The 17,537-nt window shown below is 57.2% G+C and overlaps 1 protein-coding gene across 3 annotated transcripts in view; it reads right to left on the reverse strand.

Annotated features, from left to right (window-relative positions):
• The window catches only part of LOC123127596 (protein GLE1), a 28,872-nt gene that overhangs the window by 5,159 nt on the left and 6,176 nt on the right, over positions 1–17,537 (reverse strand). For all 3 annotated transcript variants that reach the window (XM_044547346.1, XM_044547347.1, XM_044547348.1), the window contains one exon: positions 17,167–17,365. In XM_044547346.1, the coding sequence (XP_044403281.1) occupies positions 17,167–17,365 (199 nt within the window). The remainder of the gene's footprint in view (positions 1–17,166; positions 17,366–17,537) is intronic.

Consider the following 17,537-nt stretch of genomic DNA (forward strand, 5'->3'; position numbering starts at 1 on the left):
CTGCCATGGGCTCGTCATCGGCCAAGTGATGGAGGAGGATGAAACTGTATTGGAAGCTGGTTGATAGCCCAGACTGCAAGCGGAGGGGTGGTGAAAGTGTACACTTTCGTTGACGACGGGGAACTTCGACAAGGACTACTACCAACGCCTGAACCACAACCTGACTTAAATAAAATGCACCAGAGATCGCGGGCTGCCGAGCAGTCGCCATTGTATCACTCGCTTCCTGCCTCAACAACAACAACAACAAAGCCTTTAGTCCCAAACAAGTTGGGGTAGGCTAGAGCTGAAACCCATAAGATCTCGCAACCAACTCATGGTTCTGGCACATGGATAGCTAGCTTCCACGCACCCCTGTCCATGGCTAGTTCTTTGGTGATACTCCAGTCCTTCAGATCCCTCCTTACAGACTCCTCACATGTCAAGTTCGGTCTACCCCGACCTCTCTTGACACTATCAGCACGCTTTAGCCGTCCGCTATGCACTGGAGCTTCTGAAGGCCTGCGCTGAATATGCCCAAACCATCTCAGACGATGTTGGACAAGCTTCTCTTGAATAGGTGCTACCCCAACTCTATCCCGTATATCATTATTCCGGACCCGGTTCTTCCTTTGTGTGCCCACTTGCTTCCTGCCTCCTCGAGTACGTCAAATCAATTGGGTACATGGACGCGATTACGAGGTTACTAAAGTTCGTGCGGGGGGGGGGGGGGGGGGGGGGGGTTGTTATGGCCGGTTTAGCTAGGCCCACTGGGCAATCTTAGCCCACAAGTTATCTTAGGTTAATTCTTATGCAAGTTATCTTAGATTAATTCTTCTGCAAGTTATCTAGGTTATAAATATAGGCTGTAAGACTCTTTTTGGAATCAAGCAATAAGAAGATTATCTCTATTGCCCGGCTCCCAGAGGAGCCGGAACCCTAGCCGCCCCCTGCCTCTTGCGCTGCCGCCGCCATCCTCCTCTCCCGCGACGGCGCCCAGCCGCCGGCACGGCCGCTCATCGCCACGCCCAGCCCCCTCCTTCCCCTACTGCCTACGGCCAAGACCGGGCAAAACCCTAGCTCCTAACACCTTGGTATCAGGTACCCGGGTTTCGACCATGTCTTCACCGCCTCCAAACCCGCCACCACCGCTGCCCAACGCCTCCCCCACCGCCGCTGCCACCAATTCCACCAACGCCGCCGCTGCGTCGCCGGGCACCACGGCCTCCCTATCGGCGCCAATCTCCCCCGCACCCGGCACCACGCCGGGCCAGGGCCAGCCACAAACCCCCCACCAGCAACCACCGCCGTCGCCTCCCCCATCACCGCCGCAGTTCACACCGAAGGCCATGGCCGGCATGCTCAACGACCTGGTCGTCGCGGTCGAGGGCATCCGCCTCTACTTGGCGGGCCCGTACGGGCCGCCTCCACTGCTTCATCCGGCCGCGTCCGCGGGCCAGCAGGCGCTGCCATGGTACTCAGTACCGGCGGCCACCACCGGTGGCTACCCGGCGCTTTCCCCACCGGCGGCTTCGACGCCGCCTTGGCCGCAGTGGCCGACGCCGTTCGCGGTGCCAACCGCGCCGCTCGCCACCACCCAGGGACCGCAGTGGCTGACCTGGGCCCCGCAGCCCGCGCCATCCCTCCCGGCGGCAACGGTGCAGGTTCCACCACCGCCCCCGCCCAACCCTAGCCTGGGCCGGTCCTCGCCGAGCGGCCTTCCGATCCAGGAGGTCCGTTTCCCTTCGTCATCGTCGCCACTTCCTGGCTGGCTCCACGGGCCGCCGTCAGCTTCCACAGAGGCCCGGCCGCCGTCAGGGTTCCAGTTGCAGCCCGAGGCGTCGGGAGCCACAGGGGACTACGCCGGCCCTTCCACCCTGGACCGAGCTCCGTCATCAGCCCTCCGTACCGCCGAGGCAGTGGGCCAGGGCGCGCCACACCAGCAGCCGCCCTGGTTCGCAAAGATCGACTTTGCCACGTACGACGGTTCGGACGACCCGCTTAACTGGCTCAACCAGTGTGACCAGTTCTTCCGTGGACAGCGCACGCCCGCGTCGGAGCGCACTTGGCTGGCTTCCTACCATCTCCGCGGGGCCGCCCAGACATGGTACTACGCCCTCGAGCCGGACGAGGGCGGCATGCCACCGTGGGATCGCTTCCGCGAGCTATGTCTTCTTCGATTCGGACCACCGGTACGCAGGAGCCGCTTGGCCGAGTTGGGCCGCCTACCGTTCACCTCCACGGTGCAGGATTTCACCGACCGCTTCCAGGCACTAGCATGCCACGTGCCTGGTGTGACGGCCTTACAGCGGGCGGAGCTCTTCGTCGGCGGCCTTCCCGACCACATCCGCGTGGACGTCGAGATGAAGGGGCCACAAGACCTTCAGACGGCCATGTACTACGCCCGCGCGTTCGAGCGCCGCGCGGTGGCCATCCAGCAGGAATCACCGTCCCGGACCGCCGGGTTGCTACCCGGGCCGGATTCCGCGCAGGGTCGGTGTCGGGGAAACTGATCCACGAACACCTATGGGGCCGGCGGACCGGGCCCCTTTCGGTTCGGCGGGGGGCGGAGATCGCACGAAGAGCAGATCGAGGCGAGGCACACGAGCAGTTTACCCAGCTTCGGAGCTCTCCGGAGAGATAACACTCCTACTGCTGCTTGTCTGGTTGTATTATCTTGTGTTCTTGCTCTAGAGAGAGAGCGTAGTGTTTTCTGGCGTACGAATGAATCGAACCGACCCGGACCCCCCCTACATTGCGCATGGGCCTCCTTTTATACGCTAAAGGGGTCACCGACAGGTGGCAACGCAGAGAAGGGCACAAATGTAAAAAGTGAGGTGGTTGGTACAGTTACTTGTACAGTGCACCCTACCTAACCCTGACGGCAGGGGACAAGGGCATTAAATGCCCGTCTGAGTCACCCAAACAGTGCAGAAAAGGACCGTTAGGGGCGCCATCGTTCGCCACGATGGCGATCTTGCCAGCTTCGCATGCCACTGCGCACCGCTGGCTGCACAGCCTCCCGCCACGCGCGCCTGGAGAGGCCCCCAGAGCGACACGTTGGCGGATGTGCTGGAGCGTGGGCACAGAGTGGCCGCCTGCCGCGGCAAGCGCCTTGCCGCTGCGGCTATCTTGTCGGGTCCGGAAGCTTGTCGCTCACCGGGCTTCGAGTACCTTGGTTGGTCTTCCCGGCAAGCTCCTCTTGCCGGGGCCTTGTTGCCTTGCCGGAGCGCGTGGCGCGTCGCGGCAAGTTCCTTGGAGTGCCTTGGTTGGCCTTCCCGGCAAGCTCCTCTTGCCGGGGCCTTGTCTCCTGAGCTTAAATACTTTGTTCTTGAATGGCTCCAAGGGAACCACGGAGGATCTTGGCGTTCGCCCGGCAAGCCTTGCCGCGGGGTGCTGCAACTGCCCGTGCACAAGTTCGGGGTACTAGGGTACCCCTATTCTAGTACACCGACAGGAGCCCCCGGGCCTGGGCCAGACACGGTGCCGAGCGCTGTTGGGCCAGGCCCAAGACAGGGCACGGGCACACGCGGACTGGGCCACGCCGAATCTCGCTCCGTATCCACCGCGCTCTCCCCTAACGGCACGCGTTGAATGCGGCATCGTGGGAGAGATCGTGGGTGGTTCTTTATTCGGAAGGGCGAAACGTCCGCCCCGTCCCTCTTTATAAGCAGAGGAAACAGGGGCAGTTCGTTCCCCCTCGCTGGTTGCTACTACTCCATCTTCACGAACCTCCGCCGCTCCCCCCCTTCTTCTCGAAGCCGAGAGAGCAGCGCTCCGCCCCCCATTGCCACCAGCATCACCAACGCCGTCGACCTCCCCCACCACCTCCGCCATGGCTCCGAAAGCCGACAAGGGAAAGGGCGTGAAGTCGGCCGAGGCGCAGCGGCTCGCGGCGCTGCGGAAGGAGCGGGCGATCTTCTCCCCCCAGCTCGGCGTGCAAGGAGCTGAGGGAGTACTTCTACCTCTTTTGGGCGACGGAGACGCGTGCGCATCCGCGCACGAGGGTACTCCCGGCCGCTGCTTCGGAGCTGGCTCCAAACGGGTACCCATTCTTCGCGCTATTCTTCTATTGCGGGCTCTGCCCGCCCTTCTCGGAGTTCTTCTGCGATATCATGAACACCTACGGCTTCCGCCTCCTTGACTTCACCCCCAACGCCGTTCTGACCATGGCAGTTTTCGCACATTTGTGCGAAAACTTTGTCGGAGTCCACCCCAATGTTGCCCTTTTCCGCCACTTCTTCATACCTCGGGTAGAGAGAGGAGAGCCGCTTGCCGGAGGGATCGCCTGGATCTCGAGAGTCGGCAAGAAGGAGGCGTACTTGGAGGGTGAGCTCCGCAGCAAGTGGGATGAGTGGAGAGCGGAGTGGTGCTGGATCGTCGAGGAGAATCCGCAGCCCTTCACCGCCGTGCGCCAAGCTCCAATAGTGCGCGGCAATGACTGGAGCAACGTGGCCCCGGAAGACGAGAGGCTGAAGATCGCCATTACTAGGATCCTTCGCCTCAGGCTTGCCGGGCTCACTGTAGGCGCTGTAGGCGCAGATTTCCTCCGCCGCCGCATCGCCCCCTGCAGGAGAGGGGGAGGCCCGCCTGGGAATTCAAGAACTCGGCGGACATCATGAGGCTGCGGCCGGGCCTCAACTACAACTTCACCGTCTTGGAGCTGGATGCAATGCTCCTGGAGTTGTTCAAACGCGACCCCCAGCACCCATTCACGCTGCCGAGGGGCGTCGTTCCCTTTGTGCAACAATTCTTCGCTTGACCGGATCCGCGCCATGATGCCGTTGTGCGATTCACACGGAATCGTTCCAACTTGGCAAGAGCCTGCGGATGACGTCGTGCAAGCGTTCTTCGACAACTTGGAAGAAGTGCCGGTCCACGCTGACGAGCAGAAGAGCCTCACCCGTGACACCACCGACGAGGAGCTGCAGCGCATCGCCACTAGGGCGGAAGAGGTTGCGGCCGCAGCTGCCGCGGGCGTGTTCGGGTTCACTGTGGAGGAGGCGGAGGCTGCAGAGGCGGCAAACCTTGCCGAGCGCGCGGAGTTCATTGGCGAGGAAGAGCCTGCCGGCTCTGAAGCTGAGCCGAGCGAGGCCGGCGAGGAAGAGCCCGAGCCTTCAGAAAACTTGCCGCAGGCGGAGCCCCCGGCCCCGCCAAGAAGGCGCCTTCGCAGGGCCGGGGACGCAGCGGGGCGGCAGCCGGGTCAACAGCCGCCGAGCCGTGCGACGCGCTCTACCGCGGCAAGCAATGTTGCCGCGGGAGCGCCTCACGCAGCAGCGGCAACTGGAGCGGGATCTTCCCGGGCCACCGCCACCGCCCCCGCCAAGCGGGCAAGGGATCCTACTCCTCCGCCTCGCCGCACCGAGGAGGGCCGGACTTCGATCTTTTCGCGCTCAGCTCCGACGAGGAGGAAGAAGAGTAAGTTTCTTTGGTGCTCTTGTAGTTCTTCAATCTTGCTGTTTATATCTTGTATCTGACTTGCTTCAATCTGGACTCCTTTCTTTTCAGGACGCTGGCCCAGAGAGCGGCGAAGAGGGCCAAGGCCGCGGTGATTGTCATCGAAGATGACCCCACCGTGTCAGCAGGGGGTGGGTCCGAGACCACCTTGACGGACCCGGCAATCACTCCTCAAAGCAGCCCCCAGCGCAGCCCCCAGCGTAAGTTCATAGTTAGCTTTCTGCTGTCGGGCGCGCATGAGTGCTTTTTCCTTTGTTGATATCTTGCTTGTTGATTTGTGTAGGAGCAGAGCAGCCACATCAGGAGCGCCCGGAAGCTGGTCCCGAAGTGCCATCCGCTTCGACTACGCCGCCAAGGGAGGGGTTCCCGGTAAGGGAGCGCTCTCCGGCAAGGGAGAACTCTCCGGCAAGGGGCAGCACCGTCGATCCTGCGGCGGCCGAGACCGCAACTGCAGATCTTGGCACAGGTAATTCACTTGTCCAAAAACTTCCCCTTGGGTTCTTCTTCTTCTGATTTTCTTCTCTTGATTTTTTGATTGATTTTCCTCCCTTCTTCGTTCTTCAGACCCATCTGCGGTTGAGCCAATGAAGACAGAGGGCGCCGGCGAGGAAGGGGCTGGTGCTGATGAGACCGCCGGCGAGGAGGCCGCCAAGGCTGCCGCCGCAGAAGCCGGTGAGGGGTCGGGCGATCGCACTGACGACCCTGAGGCCGCAGGAGCGCCAGGCGCTGCGCCGACCGCCGATCCCTCTGCCGCTTCTGCGGAGCCGGGCTCCGAGGAGCCCCAGCCCGGCGCCTACTTGAAGGCCGGCGACGACATCTTCATCAAGCTACCCTGGGCGTCGAGCTCCAGGGCGCCAGTCGAGGGGGAAACTTTCGACGGGGAGGTGCTCGCCTCTGCTGGACTGTCGTTGGTCGACGCGCCCAGCAGCAGCAGTGGTGAGCCTGAGAAGGAGCAGCTGCTGCGGAAGCTGCTGTCACTCTACCGCGCCCGGCAAGCCAAGCTGGCTTCCCGGGAAGGGCTTGTCGCGAAGGCGGGAGTTGACATGGAGAAGCGCGCGGAGGAGCTCCGGGGCCACAATCAAGAAGCTCTCCGGTCCCTGGCACAGGAGCGGGAGCGACTCGACGAGGAGCGCACGGCCTTCCTTCTCGAGAAGGCCGAAGCTGAGGAGGAGCAAAGGCTGGCCGCCGAGAAGCAGTCCGCGCGAGAAGGTGAATTGGTGCAGCGGAAGGCCAACCTCGACAGCTACAAGGAGGAGCTCGCCGAGCGCGAGCAAGCACTTGGCGGGGCGCTCAAGGAGGCAAAGGACGCTGCCGCATCGCAGAGGCTGCCAAGAAAGAGCTGGAGGAGAAGGTGGCGCAGCTGGAGGCCAACATTGGGAAGAGCGGCGAGGAGCTTGCCGCGCTCAAGCGTGAGCGTGAGAAGGATGCTGCCGCCCACGGTGAGCTGCAAGGTCTTCTCGCTGAGAGGGGCAAGGAGCTCAGCGCCGCCAAGGATTCCAATGCGGACCTGGAGTTGAAGCTGGCCACGCTGATGCAGACGCTGGAGGCCGCCAAGGAGCGGGAGAAGACCTTGTCGGAGAAGGTCAAGGCTGACAGGCGCTGCTGGAGAGCATCGCAGTTACCCAGAACTCGTTCAGAGACACTGTGGAGCACTGGACCGAGGGTCTGGTGAATATTGCCGCAGTCATCAACGAGGAGCTGGCGCAGCTGGGGATGGAGGACTTTGGGTATCCCTCCGACGAGAATCTCCAACCCAGCGCCAAGCTCAGCCTGTTCTTCAAGGGCGTGGCGACGGCACTCCAGCGGCTCCGGGAGAGGATCCCAAAGCAGCTGGCCGACGAGTCGCGCAAAATCTGCGCCGGGGTTCTCCAGAAGGTGCTGATGAAGGTGGCCTTCCGCAATCCAGGCCTCAGCTTCACCAACGTCCTCAAGTCCTTGCCGCCAGACGCCGATCGGGACGCACTCAAGGCCCTTGTCGCACCCATTGTGGACAAGGTGAGCGAGATCAAGAGGGTCGAGGGCGGACGCGTAGACTAGGCCGCCCATTTCTTCTTTTCCCTTGTCGCTGCTAATCATGTTATGAAAACATTCTGTTAGAGCTGCGACAAGTTATCTTGTAATATAACTTTATTTCTGTTATCAATTGCTATGTTATTTCCTCTACTAGATTCCTTCCTTTGTATGTTTTTACCCTACGCTTCTAGGGAACTTGTCGGCGCAGGCACCCGAGCCGCGAGCGCTGAGTGCGGAACTTCAGCAGCCTGCTGGCGGCGCTGCTTCCGACAAGAAACCTTGTCGCGACTAGATGCAGCACACTTAAGTTGTTGAGCGGACTCGAAACAAAGTAAGGGCGCAACTAGCCACGAGTTGGTTCCTCCGCGCACAGGTTTTCCATACAAAGCAGGGTCGTTCGAGGAAGATAACTCAAAAATTTAAAAACTGATTGCTCAAACTTTGGCAACTTAGCTTTTCTGTCGTTTGCTTCCCGGCAAGGCAAACTTTGCTTGAACGACGCCTGGTCCATACCACAATCTTCTCCTTCCCCCCCGGCAAACATGTGTGCGAGGGAACCTTCTTTTCCTTTGTTGAAAAGAAGAAAGAAGAGAAAATAATGATATGGAGCCCTTCGGCTCGTTATTGCTTACCGGATGTAGGTGCTGCACAAAGTGTCAGATAACGCATGCAAGAAAGAAACTAATGCATGAAATGGACAAGTTGTGCGGAGCACATGGGGTTTTACTTATGCACGGGATCTGCGCCCGGCTTTGTACAAAGGATTACATGCAACAGCGGCAAGACTTGTACAAAAGGTGGTTGCCGGAACGGGGTTCCGGCAACCGCGCCCTACGGGAAAAACTTACGAAGATGTTCTATGTTCCAGGAGTTGCTCACCGGAATGCCATCTTCGGTCTCAAGGCGGACAGCGCCGGGCCTTGTGACTCGTCTCACCCGATAAGGGCCTTCCCACTTCGGCGTCAACTTGTTGGAATTCTTGGCGGACTGAACGCGCCGAAGAACAAGGTCGCCTTCCTCGAAGCTTCTGGCCTTAACTTTGCGGCTATGGTAGCGGCGCAAAGCTTGCTGGTATCGAGCAGCTCGTACAGCAGCCTGAAGACGATCTTCCTCAAGGAGCAGCGCGTCGTCTTGTCGCAGCTGTTCTTGCTCAAGCTCATCATAAGCGAGCACTCGAGGCGATCCGTATACGAGTTCCGTGGGGAGAACTGCCTCTGCTCCATAGACTAGAGCGAAAGGTGTCTGGCCAGTGGCTCGATTTGGCGTCGTTCTGATCGACCAAAGAACCACCGGCAGCTCCTCGATCCAGTTTCTTCCGCACTTGCGCAGCCTGTCGAAAGTTCTGGTCTTGAGCCCGCGCAACACTTCAGCATTTGCCCTCTCTGCTTGACCGTTGCTTCTCGGATGAGCAACAGAAGCGAAGCAGACCTTGGCGCCAAGGTCTTGGACGTACTGCATGAAGGTGCGGCTCGTGAATTGCGTGCCGTTGTCGGTGATGATCCTGTTAGGGATCCCGAAACGGCAAACAATTGACCTGAAGAACTTGACTGCTGACTGTGCTGTCACCTTCCTCACTGGCTGCACTTCCGGCCACTTTGTGAACTTGTCGATTGCGACGTACAAGTACTCAAAGCCCCCGACAGCTCGGGGGAAAGGGCCGAGGATATCGAGCCCCCAGACCGAAAATGGCCAGGATAAAGGGATCGTCTGGAGAGCTTGAGCTGGCTGGTGTATCTGTTTGGAGTGGAACTGGCACGCTTCACACTTGGTTACTTGTGCAGTTGCATCCTGGAGGGCTGTCGGCCAAAAGAAACCTTGCCGGAAAGCTTTGCCGGCAAGTGCTCTTGCGCCAATGTGGTGGCCACATATGCCTCCATGTATCTCTGCCAACAGCTTTTGTCCATCTTCCCGGCAAATACACTTCAATTTCACACCGTTGAGTCTTCTTCTGTACAGTATGCTATCGACAAACTGGTACATACTTGACTGCCGGGCTACTCTTTCCGCTTCTTCTTGCTCTTCGGGAAGTTCTCCTGTCTGAAGGAAATGGACAATCTGCTGTGCCCATGCTGGAGCTTGTGGCTCGACAACAAGGACTAAAGGCACATCTGCTGCTGCGGGAACATCCGCTTCTACGGCAAGGACTTGCGGCCCTGCCGGAGCTTGATGTTCCCCGGCAAGCTTGCCGGAGCAAAACTTGTCGGGAGCGTCTGCTTCAACGGAACAAACCATAAGGCTTGCCGGAGCAGACTGCCCCTCAGCATCCTTGGTGTTGATCTTGGGGACTTTCTTGGCGGCGGCTTCGGGGAGCTCTGCCGGAAAGTAGTCACCAGAAACCAACTTCCTCTTCTTGCTTTGTCCAGTTGATGGTGTTACGGATGGTTGAGTCAACTTGAGCACAAAGATCCCTGGTTCCACAGGTAACTTTAGTGCGGCGCACTTTGACAGGCCATCAGCAATGTCATTCTGAGCTCTTGGGATATGCTCCATCTGTAGGCCGTCAAAGTGTTCTTCTAACTTCCTCACTTCATCAACATATGCTTCCATCAATGGACTCTGGTAGTTCTTGTTCACTTGGCGGACGACAAGCTGTGAGTCACCCCTGACAATGAGCTTCTTGATCCCAAGGTCTGCTGCGATTCTGAGACCGGCAAGCAATCCTTCATACTCTGCAGTATTGTTGGTTGCTTGCTCCTTGGGAAAGTGCACCTGGACTACGTACTTGAGGTGCTCTCCGGTGGGCGCGACAAGCAGCACGCCCGCACCGGCGCCTTGCAGCGAGAAAGCACCATCAAAGTACATCAGCCACTCTTTGCTTGCCTCTTTGACGGGGATGCTCGTCTCTGGAATTTCTTCATCTGGGGTTGGCGTCCATTCTGCTATGAACTCTGCCAATGCTCTGCTTTGGATAGTTGAAGTGCTCTCAAACTTGAGGCCAAAGCTTGACAGTTCCAGCGCCCACTCGACAATCCTGCCTGTCGCTTCTGAATTTTGCAGTATCCTCTTCAGCGGAAAGCGAGTGACGACTGTGATCTCATGTGCTTGGAAGTAATGGCGCAGCTTTCTCGAGGCCATGAGGAGGCCAAAAAGCAACTTCTGCACACCAGAGTACCTTGATTTAGCCCCCTGTAGAAGGGAACTGACAAAGTAAACTGGACGCTGCACCATTCTCTTCTGCATCTTATCATGCTCCTGCGCAGATCCATCTTTGTCGGGACCAGAGCTTGTCGGCGAAGCCCCCTGCTTGTCGCTGGATGCATCTGCCGTGGTTGCTGGCTCATCATCTGCCTCCCTCTCCGCCACTAACGCAGCACTAACCACTTGATTGGTTGCCGCTATATACAGCAGCAACTTCTCTTGCGGCTTAGGTGCGACAAGTGTTGGAGTGGAGGACAGGTATCTCTTCAAGTCCTGCAGCGCAGCCTCCGCCTCCGGAGTCCATTTCATTGGACCTGCCTTTTTCAAAATTTTGAAAAATGGCAGGGCGCGCTCAGCAGATTTAGAGATAAACCTGCTGAGAGCAGCCACGCAACCGGCAAGCCTTCGTACATCCTTGACGCGCTTTGGTGCTTCGATCTGCTGAATGGCCTTGATCTTGTCGGGATTGGCTTCAATTCCCCGCTGAGACACGAAGAACCCAAGAAGCTTGCCGGAAAGGACTCCAAACACGCACTTCTCGGGGTTAAGCTTGAGGTTGATCTTGCGCAGATTTGCAAATGACTTGTCTAAATCTTGAATCAGGGTCGCCCTGTTCTTGCTTTTGACCACTATGTCATCCATGTAGGCTTCCACATTTCTGTGCATCTGCGGCTCAAAAACGTGGTGAACTACCCTTGCGAATGTTGAACCAGCATTCTTCAAACCGAAAGGCATCCGTACGAAGCAGTACGTGCCACACGGGGTGATAAATGCGGTTTTCTCTTCATCCTCTTCTGCCATGAAGATCTGATGGTATCCTGAGTATGCATCAAGAAATGAAAGCAAATCGCATCCGGCTGTGGAGTCAACAATCTGGTCAATGCGCGGTAAGGGAAATGGGTCTTTGGGACAAGCTTTATTAACATCAATAAAGTCAATACAAAGCCTCCATTTCCCGTTAGCCTTGCGCACGACAACAGGATTGGCCAACCATGTGGGATGGAGCACTCCTCTGACAAGGCCTGCTGCTTCTAACTTCTTGATTTCTTCTGCGATGAATTCTTGGCGCTTCACCGCCTGCTTTCTGACTCTCTGCTTGACGGGCCGCGCATGAGGGCAGACGGCAAGGTGGTGCTCAATTACTTTCCTGGGAACACCGGGGATATCAGACGGTTGCCACGCAAACACGTCGACATTCGCCCGCAGGAAAGCAACGAGCGCGCTTTCCTATTTGGGGTCAAGAGTGGCGCTGATGGTGAAGGTACCACCAGCGCCGTCCTCCTTGGCGGACACCTTCTTGGTCTCAGGTGGAGCTGCCATTGCCTTCTTACACTTGCCGGTGGAGCTCGATGGTGCGTCCTCGACGGTAGCGCAGCACTCCGAAGAGGTGCGCTTGCCGGAGTGGGCATCAGAGCTCTTGCCGGACTTGGTCTTCTTCTTCCCCCCGGGAGCTTCAGCGGCAAGTGTCTTGCGTTCTGCTGCGGCTGCTGCTTCCCGGTAGATCTTGTCAGCACAGATAAGAGCATCCTTCTTGTCGCCAGGGACAGAGATGACACTTATCGGGCCCGGCATTTTCAGTACGTTGTACGCATAGTGAGAGGCTGCCATGAACTTGGCGAGTGCCGGACGGCCAAGGATTTCATTGTAAGGATTGGAGTATCGACAAAGAGCTAGCTATGGACAGGGGTGCGTGGAAGCTTGCTATCCATGTGCCAGAGCCATGAGTTGGTTGCGAGATCTTATGGGTTTCACCTCTAGCCTACCCCAACTTGCTTGGGACTAAAGGCTTTGTTGTTGTTGTTGTTGAACGTGATCTTCCCCTTCGGCTTGCTTCTTTCCGGGTTGATTCCTTGAAATGTACCGGTCTATTCGAGCTCGCTGTCAGGGATCTGAAGTTTTTGGAGCACCGCGGAGGAGATTAGGTTCAAGCCGGCCCCGCCGTCGACTAGCATCTTAGTGAACTTGAGGTTGCGGATTGTTGGTGAAACCAACATTGGCAAGCACCCGACCGCAGTTATGCAATCAGGGTGGTCCTCAATATCAAAGATGATAGGCGTGCTGGACCACTTCAGAGGCTTGCGTGACTCTACGGGTGGTTCTGCTGCATTAACTTCCCGCACCCACTGCTTGAGCTGGCGGTGCGAGGTGTGCAAAGAAGCACCACCGTCAACGCACAAGACCTCCGTGGCTTTCTGGAACTCCTGCTCATCAGTCTCCTCATCATCCATGTCTTCATCGTCGTCGTCATCTTCATCCTTGTCGCGGCCGCGAGGAGGTCTGTCTCCTTGCCGCTGCTTGGCCTTGCCGCGACGTCCTCCTCGGCCGGGACGTTTCTTGCCGGATCCCCCAGCACCTTCCTGGGCCTTCTCCTTGTCGCGCCGCTCGTATTCAGCTTTCTGTTGCTCAACAAGCTGCTCGACTTTCCTGCAGCTCTGGAGATCATGGCCCTTGGTGCGGTGGATCTTGCAATACTGCTTGTTGGTGCCGTCCTGCTTGTCGGCGACCGCCACCTCCGCGGCAACCTCCTTGCCGGAGTCACCAGATTTTGCTTTGTTGGCGCCACCACCGTTGCCGGACTGCTCAACAACTAGCACCTCTTTGCCTTTCCTCCTTCTGTTGTTCCGCCGCCGGTTTTTCCTTGCCGGGGCAGCATCTTCACTGTCAGATCCTCCCGCTCCTACATTCTCTCCGGGGAGTCTCCTCCCTTCCTCAGCACGTGCACACTTGTCGGCCAGTGCATATAACTCACTGACGTCCCTAATCTTGCACATCGCCATTTCCTCCCGCATCCTGCGGTTCCGCACGTTCTGATGGAACGCGCTGATCACCGCGGCAGGGTGGACGTCTGGGATGTTGTGTTGCACACTGCTGAATCTCTGAATGTACTTGCGCAGGGGCTCTCCTTCCTTCTGGGCGAGCAGATGAAGATCACTCTCCTGGCCATGAGGCTTGTGTCCGCCTGTGAAGGCGCCGACAAACTGATGGCACAGATCAGCCCAAGAGGATATTGAGTCGTCCGGCAAGTGCATGAGCCAGGATCTGACGTTGGGCTTGAGCACCAGCGGGAAGTAGTTGGCAAGGATCTTGTCATCCCGTCCCCCGGCAGCCTGCACCGCAATGGTGTAGATACTGAGGAACTCCGACGGATGCGTCTTGCCGTCGTACTTCTCCGGTACGTCTGGCTTGAAGTTCTTCGTGCTGGGCCACTGGACTTGCCGCAGCTCACGAGTGAACGCAGGGCAACCTACCGCGTACGGCAGATCGCCTGGTTCCCCTGGCGCATGCATGTCAACAGAGGGCCCAGCGCGCTTGTTGGATTGACGTCGCGCTTCTCTTCGGCGCTCGATGCGAGTTCGAGCGTCTTCTTGTTGTCGATCATGAAGGACTTGGCGCTGATCGCGACGAGCTCGTGGATCCGACGATGCAGTGGAGTCGCTGTCGAGGTGGATCCGGCGAGTCGGCGATCTTGGCCTTCGGGGTGGTGATTGCATGGTAGTTGCACCTCCACCCGTTTCGTCGCCACCGGCTCGCGCCCGGCAACCCTGCCGCGGCGGCGACGCGCTCGGCTGCCGTGGAGTGTCGCCGTTGGCGTAGCCGATGAGACTCTGAATGGTGGCCCTCCATTCGTCGATCTTGTCCGACGTCGGTGGGTAATCTAGGAGAAGTTGAGCTCGTGCCAAAGCTTCTGCTGGAGTGGTGGGTGGCAGTGGCGGACGGCGCGAGGAGCGGGACGTGCTCGGACTTCTAACTATGTTAGAAGGAGCAGTATCCCGTCCAGGCGACCGTGTCGCGCTCGTGCCAGCACGCTGGCGGGCATGCTGGTCTTGAGCGCCCCGAGATCCACCAGCTTGGTCTTGGCCTATCACGCGTATGGCACTGCGAGTGCCATGACGCTGTTGATCTTGCGCCTCCTGAGAGTGGCGCCGAACATGTACAGTCGCCGAGGTTTGTGCATCATGAGCTTCCTCGTCGACGTCCATTCTTCCGCCGGCGTCCATTCCACCACCCGTTTGCTCCAACGGTGGCGGAAGTGACATGGACGGAGTGGCTGACGCCGAAGTCTTCTTCTTCGGTGGCATGTTGATGAAGGGAATGAAGATCTAGCTCGTGTGAACGCCGGATCAGGTTCACGCAATCTCGACGCCCCCTACCTGGGCGCCAAAGATGTCGGGGAAACTGATCCACGAACACCTATGGGGCCGGCGGACCGGGTCCCTTTCGGTTCGGCGGGGGGCGGAGATCGCACGAAGAGCAGATCGAGGCGAGGCACACGAGCAGTTTACCCAGCTTCGGAGCTCTCGGGAGAGATAACACTCCTACTGCTGCTTGTCTGGTTGTATTATCTTGTGTTCTTGCTCTAGAGAGAGAGCGTAGTGTTTTCTGGCGTACGAATGAATCGAACCGACCCGAACCCCCCTACGTTGCGCATGGGCCTCCTTTTATACGCTAAAGGGGTCACCGACAGGTGGCAACGCAGAGAAGGGCACAAATGTAAAAAGTGAGGTGGTTGGTACAGTTACTTGTACAGTGCACCCTACCTAACCCTGACGGCAGGGGACAAGGGTATTAAATGCCCGTCTGAGTCGCCCAAACAGTGTATAAAAGGACCGTTAGGGGCACCACCATTCGCCACGATGGCGATCTTGTCAGCTTCGCATGCCACTGCGCACCGCTAGCTGCACAGCCTCCCGCCACGCGCGCCTGGAGAGGCCCCCAGAGCGACACGTTGGCGGATGTGCTGGAGCGTGGGCACAGAGTGGCCGCCTGCCGCGGCAAGCGCCTTGCCGCTGCTGCTATCTTGTCGGGTCCGGAAGCTTGTCGCTCACCGGGCTTCGAAGTGCCTTGGTTGGGCTTCCCGGCAAGCTCCTCTTGCCGGGGCCTTGTTGCCTTGCCGGAGCGCGTGGCGCGTCGCGGCAAGTTCCTTGAAGTGCCTTGGTTGGCCTTCCCGGCAAGCTCCTCTTGCCGGGGCCTTGTCTCCTGAGCTTAAATACTTTGCTCTTGCATGGCTTCAAGGGAACCACGGAGGATCTTGGCGTTCGCCCGGCAAGTCTCGTCGCGGGGTGCTGCAACTGCCCGTGCACAAGTTCGGGGTACTAGGGTACCCCTATTCTAGTACACCGACAGTCGGCCTGCGCAGGCTTCTGCGACACCCCTCGTCGCGACCGCGGCGCGGCAGTTCCGCCGGCTCACATCAGCCGAACTGCTCGAGCGTCGTCGCCAAGGGTTATGCTTCAACTGCGACGAGCCCTACAAGCCCGGCCATGCCTGCCCGCGACTCTTCTACCTGGAGGTTGCAGACTATATTCCGGAGGACACCGTCGTCGCCGACCTGGCCGCCCCAGCTGTCGAGAAGGTGTTTGACGCTGGTTGATCGCCTCCAGGAGTTCCGCAAGCGCTTCCCCACCTTACAGCTCGAGGACGAGCTGTTTGTGCAGGTAGGGAGAAGTGTTATGGCCGGTTTAGCTAGGCCCACTGGGCAATCTTAACCCACAAGTTATCTTAGGTTAATTCTTATGCAAGTTATCTTAGGTTAATTTTTCTGCAAGTTATCTAGGTTATAAATATAGGCTGTAAGACTCTTTTTGGAATTAAGCAATAAGAAGATTATCTCTATTGCCCGGCTTCCAGAGGAGCCGGAACCCTAGCCGCCCCCTGCCTCTTGCGCTGCCGCCGCCATCCTCCTCTCCCGCGACGGCGCCCAGCCGCCGGCGTGGCCGCTCATCACCACGCCCAGCCCCCTCTTTCCCCTACTGCCTACGGCCAAGACCGGGCAGAACCCTAGCTCCTAACAGGGGTCTTGCAACAACTATAGAGGATAGGAGATATGTGGGCTCGTCATGCCCGGCGCACGTATGAGTTGTGACTCTGTCCACGCACATGTGGGATGGCTATGTCCACTGCATAAGCGTCATGGCGCCACATGGATCTTACGTGATCCCACAAGCCAAGTTACGGGTCCCGAACGAGCATTTTGCAAGTTATTGCACTGCGCCGTTATTTGCTGGTATTTTAATAATACAAGCTGTCACATTGACAATTTCTGAAGAATGTAAGAAATAATTTCTGCAAAAAGTGTATCTCCACCCAGGTTGATTCACACCCTGTATTCTCTCTTTTTCCCCTACTTCAGAAGGTTATGAAATAATTTTAAAAACATATGGATGGTGTTGAACATGCTAATATGTGTACACCTGCAATTTTTGGTGAAATATATGACCCCATGCAGCATACACATGAGAAACAAATTTTGTACCCTTGGATAGCATGCTATTAACTACTCTACCCTGTACTAGTTTTTTATGTTCGTATCAATTTTTGCAAGTGTACACGCTATGCCTGGATGAAGATTCATGAATATTTTTTCAACTTATTACACAACTTCTTGAAATGAACCAAAAGGAGACATTATTGGGTGTGAATTGACCCGGTTTGAGAAAATCCACTATAATAACTTATGCAAGCGTTAACTCCACTTTAAGTGCACAAAACGACATAAAATATGGAGTTTAGCTACAAGAGTTTAGAGGTAACTGTAAAATTTTTGACTTTGCAAATCAGTTCTATAGAAGTGAAACACACCTGGTAATTCTGATTTGATTTCAGTACTGATTGCCATTATTGTTGCATGGGCGACACTTTTCTGAGAAATTTGGCTAGATGTGGAAACTGCTTCTGCCCTCGATTTAGCAGCTTCCTTTTCTACAGCTTCCTTTTGAGCAGCTTCATATGCTGCTTTCTGTGCGTCAGCTGCTAATTTTGCAGTTGCCTTCTGCCTGGCCTGCATCATCATTCATGAACTTTTCAGGTTAAGTGCACGGACATTTTAACTGACTAGAAGTTAACTGAAGAAAAATGTTTCCTGAAATAACAACTGTTAATTAAAAACCTAGGAAAAATCAGAGTACATAACTGGAGGAAAGAAGTAATAACAACCAACAAAATATTAGTTT

This window comes from Triticum aestivum, chromosome 6A (genome assembly GCF_018294505.1).
Source record: "Triticum aestivum cultivar Chinese Spring chromosome 6A, IWGSC CS RefSeq v2.1, whole genome shotgun sequence".
In the NCBI taxonomy this organism is placed as follows: Eukaryota; Viridiplantae; Streptophyta; class Magnoliopsida; order Poales; family Poaceae; genus Triticum; species Triticum aestivum.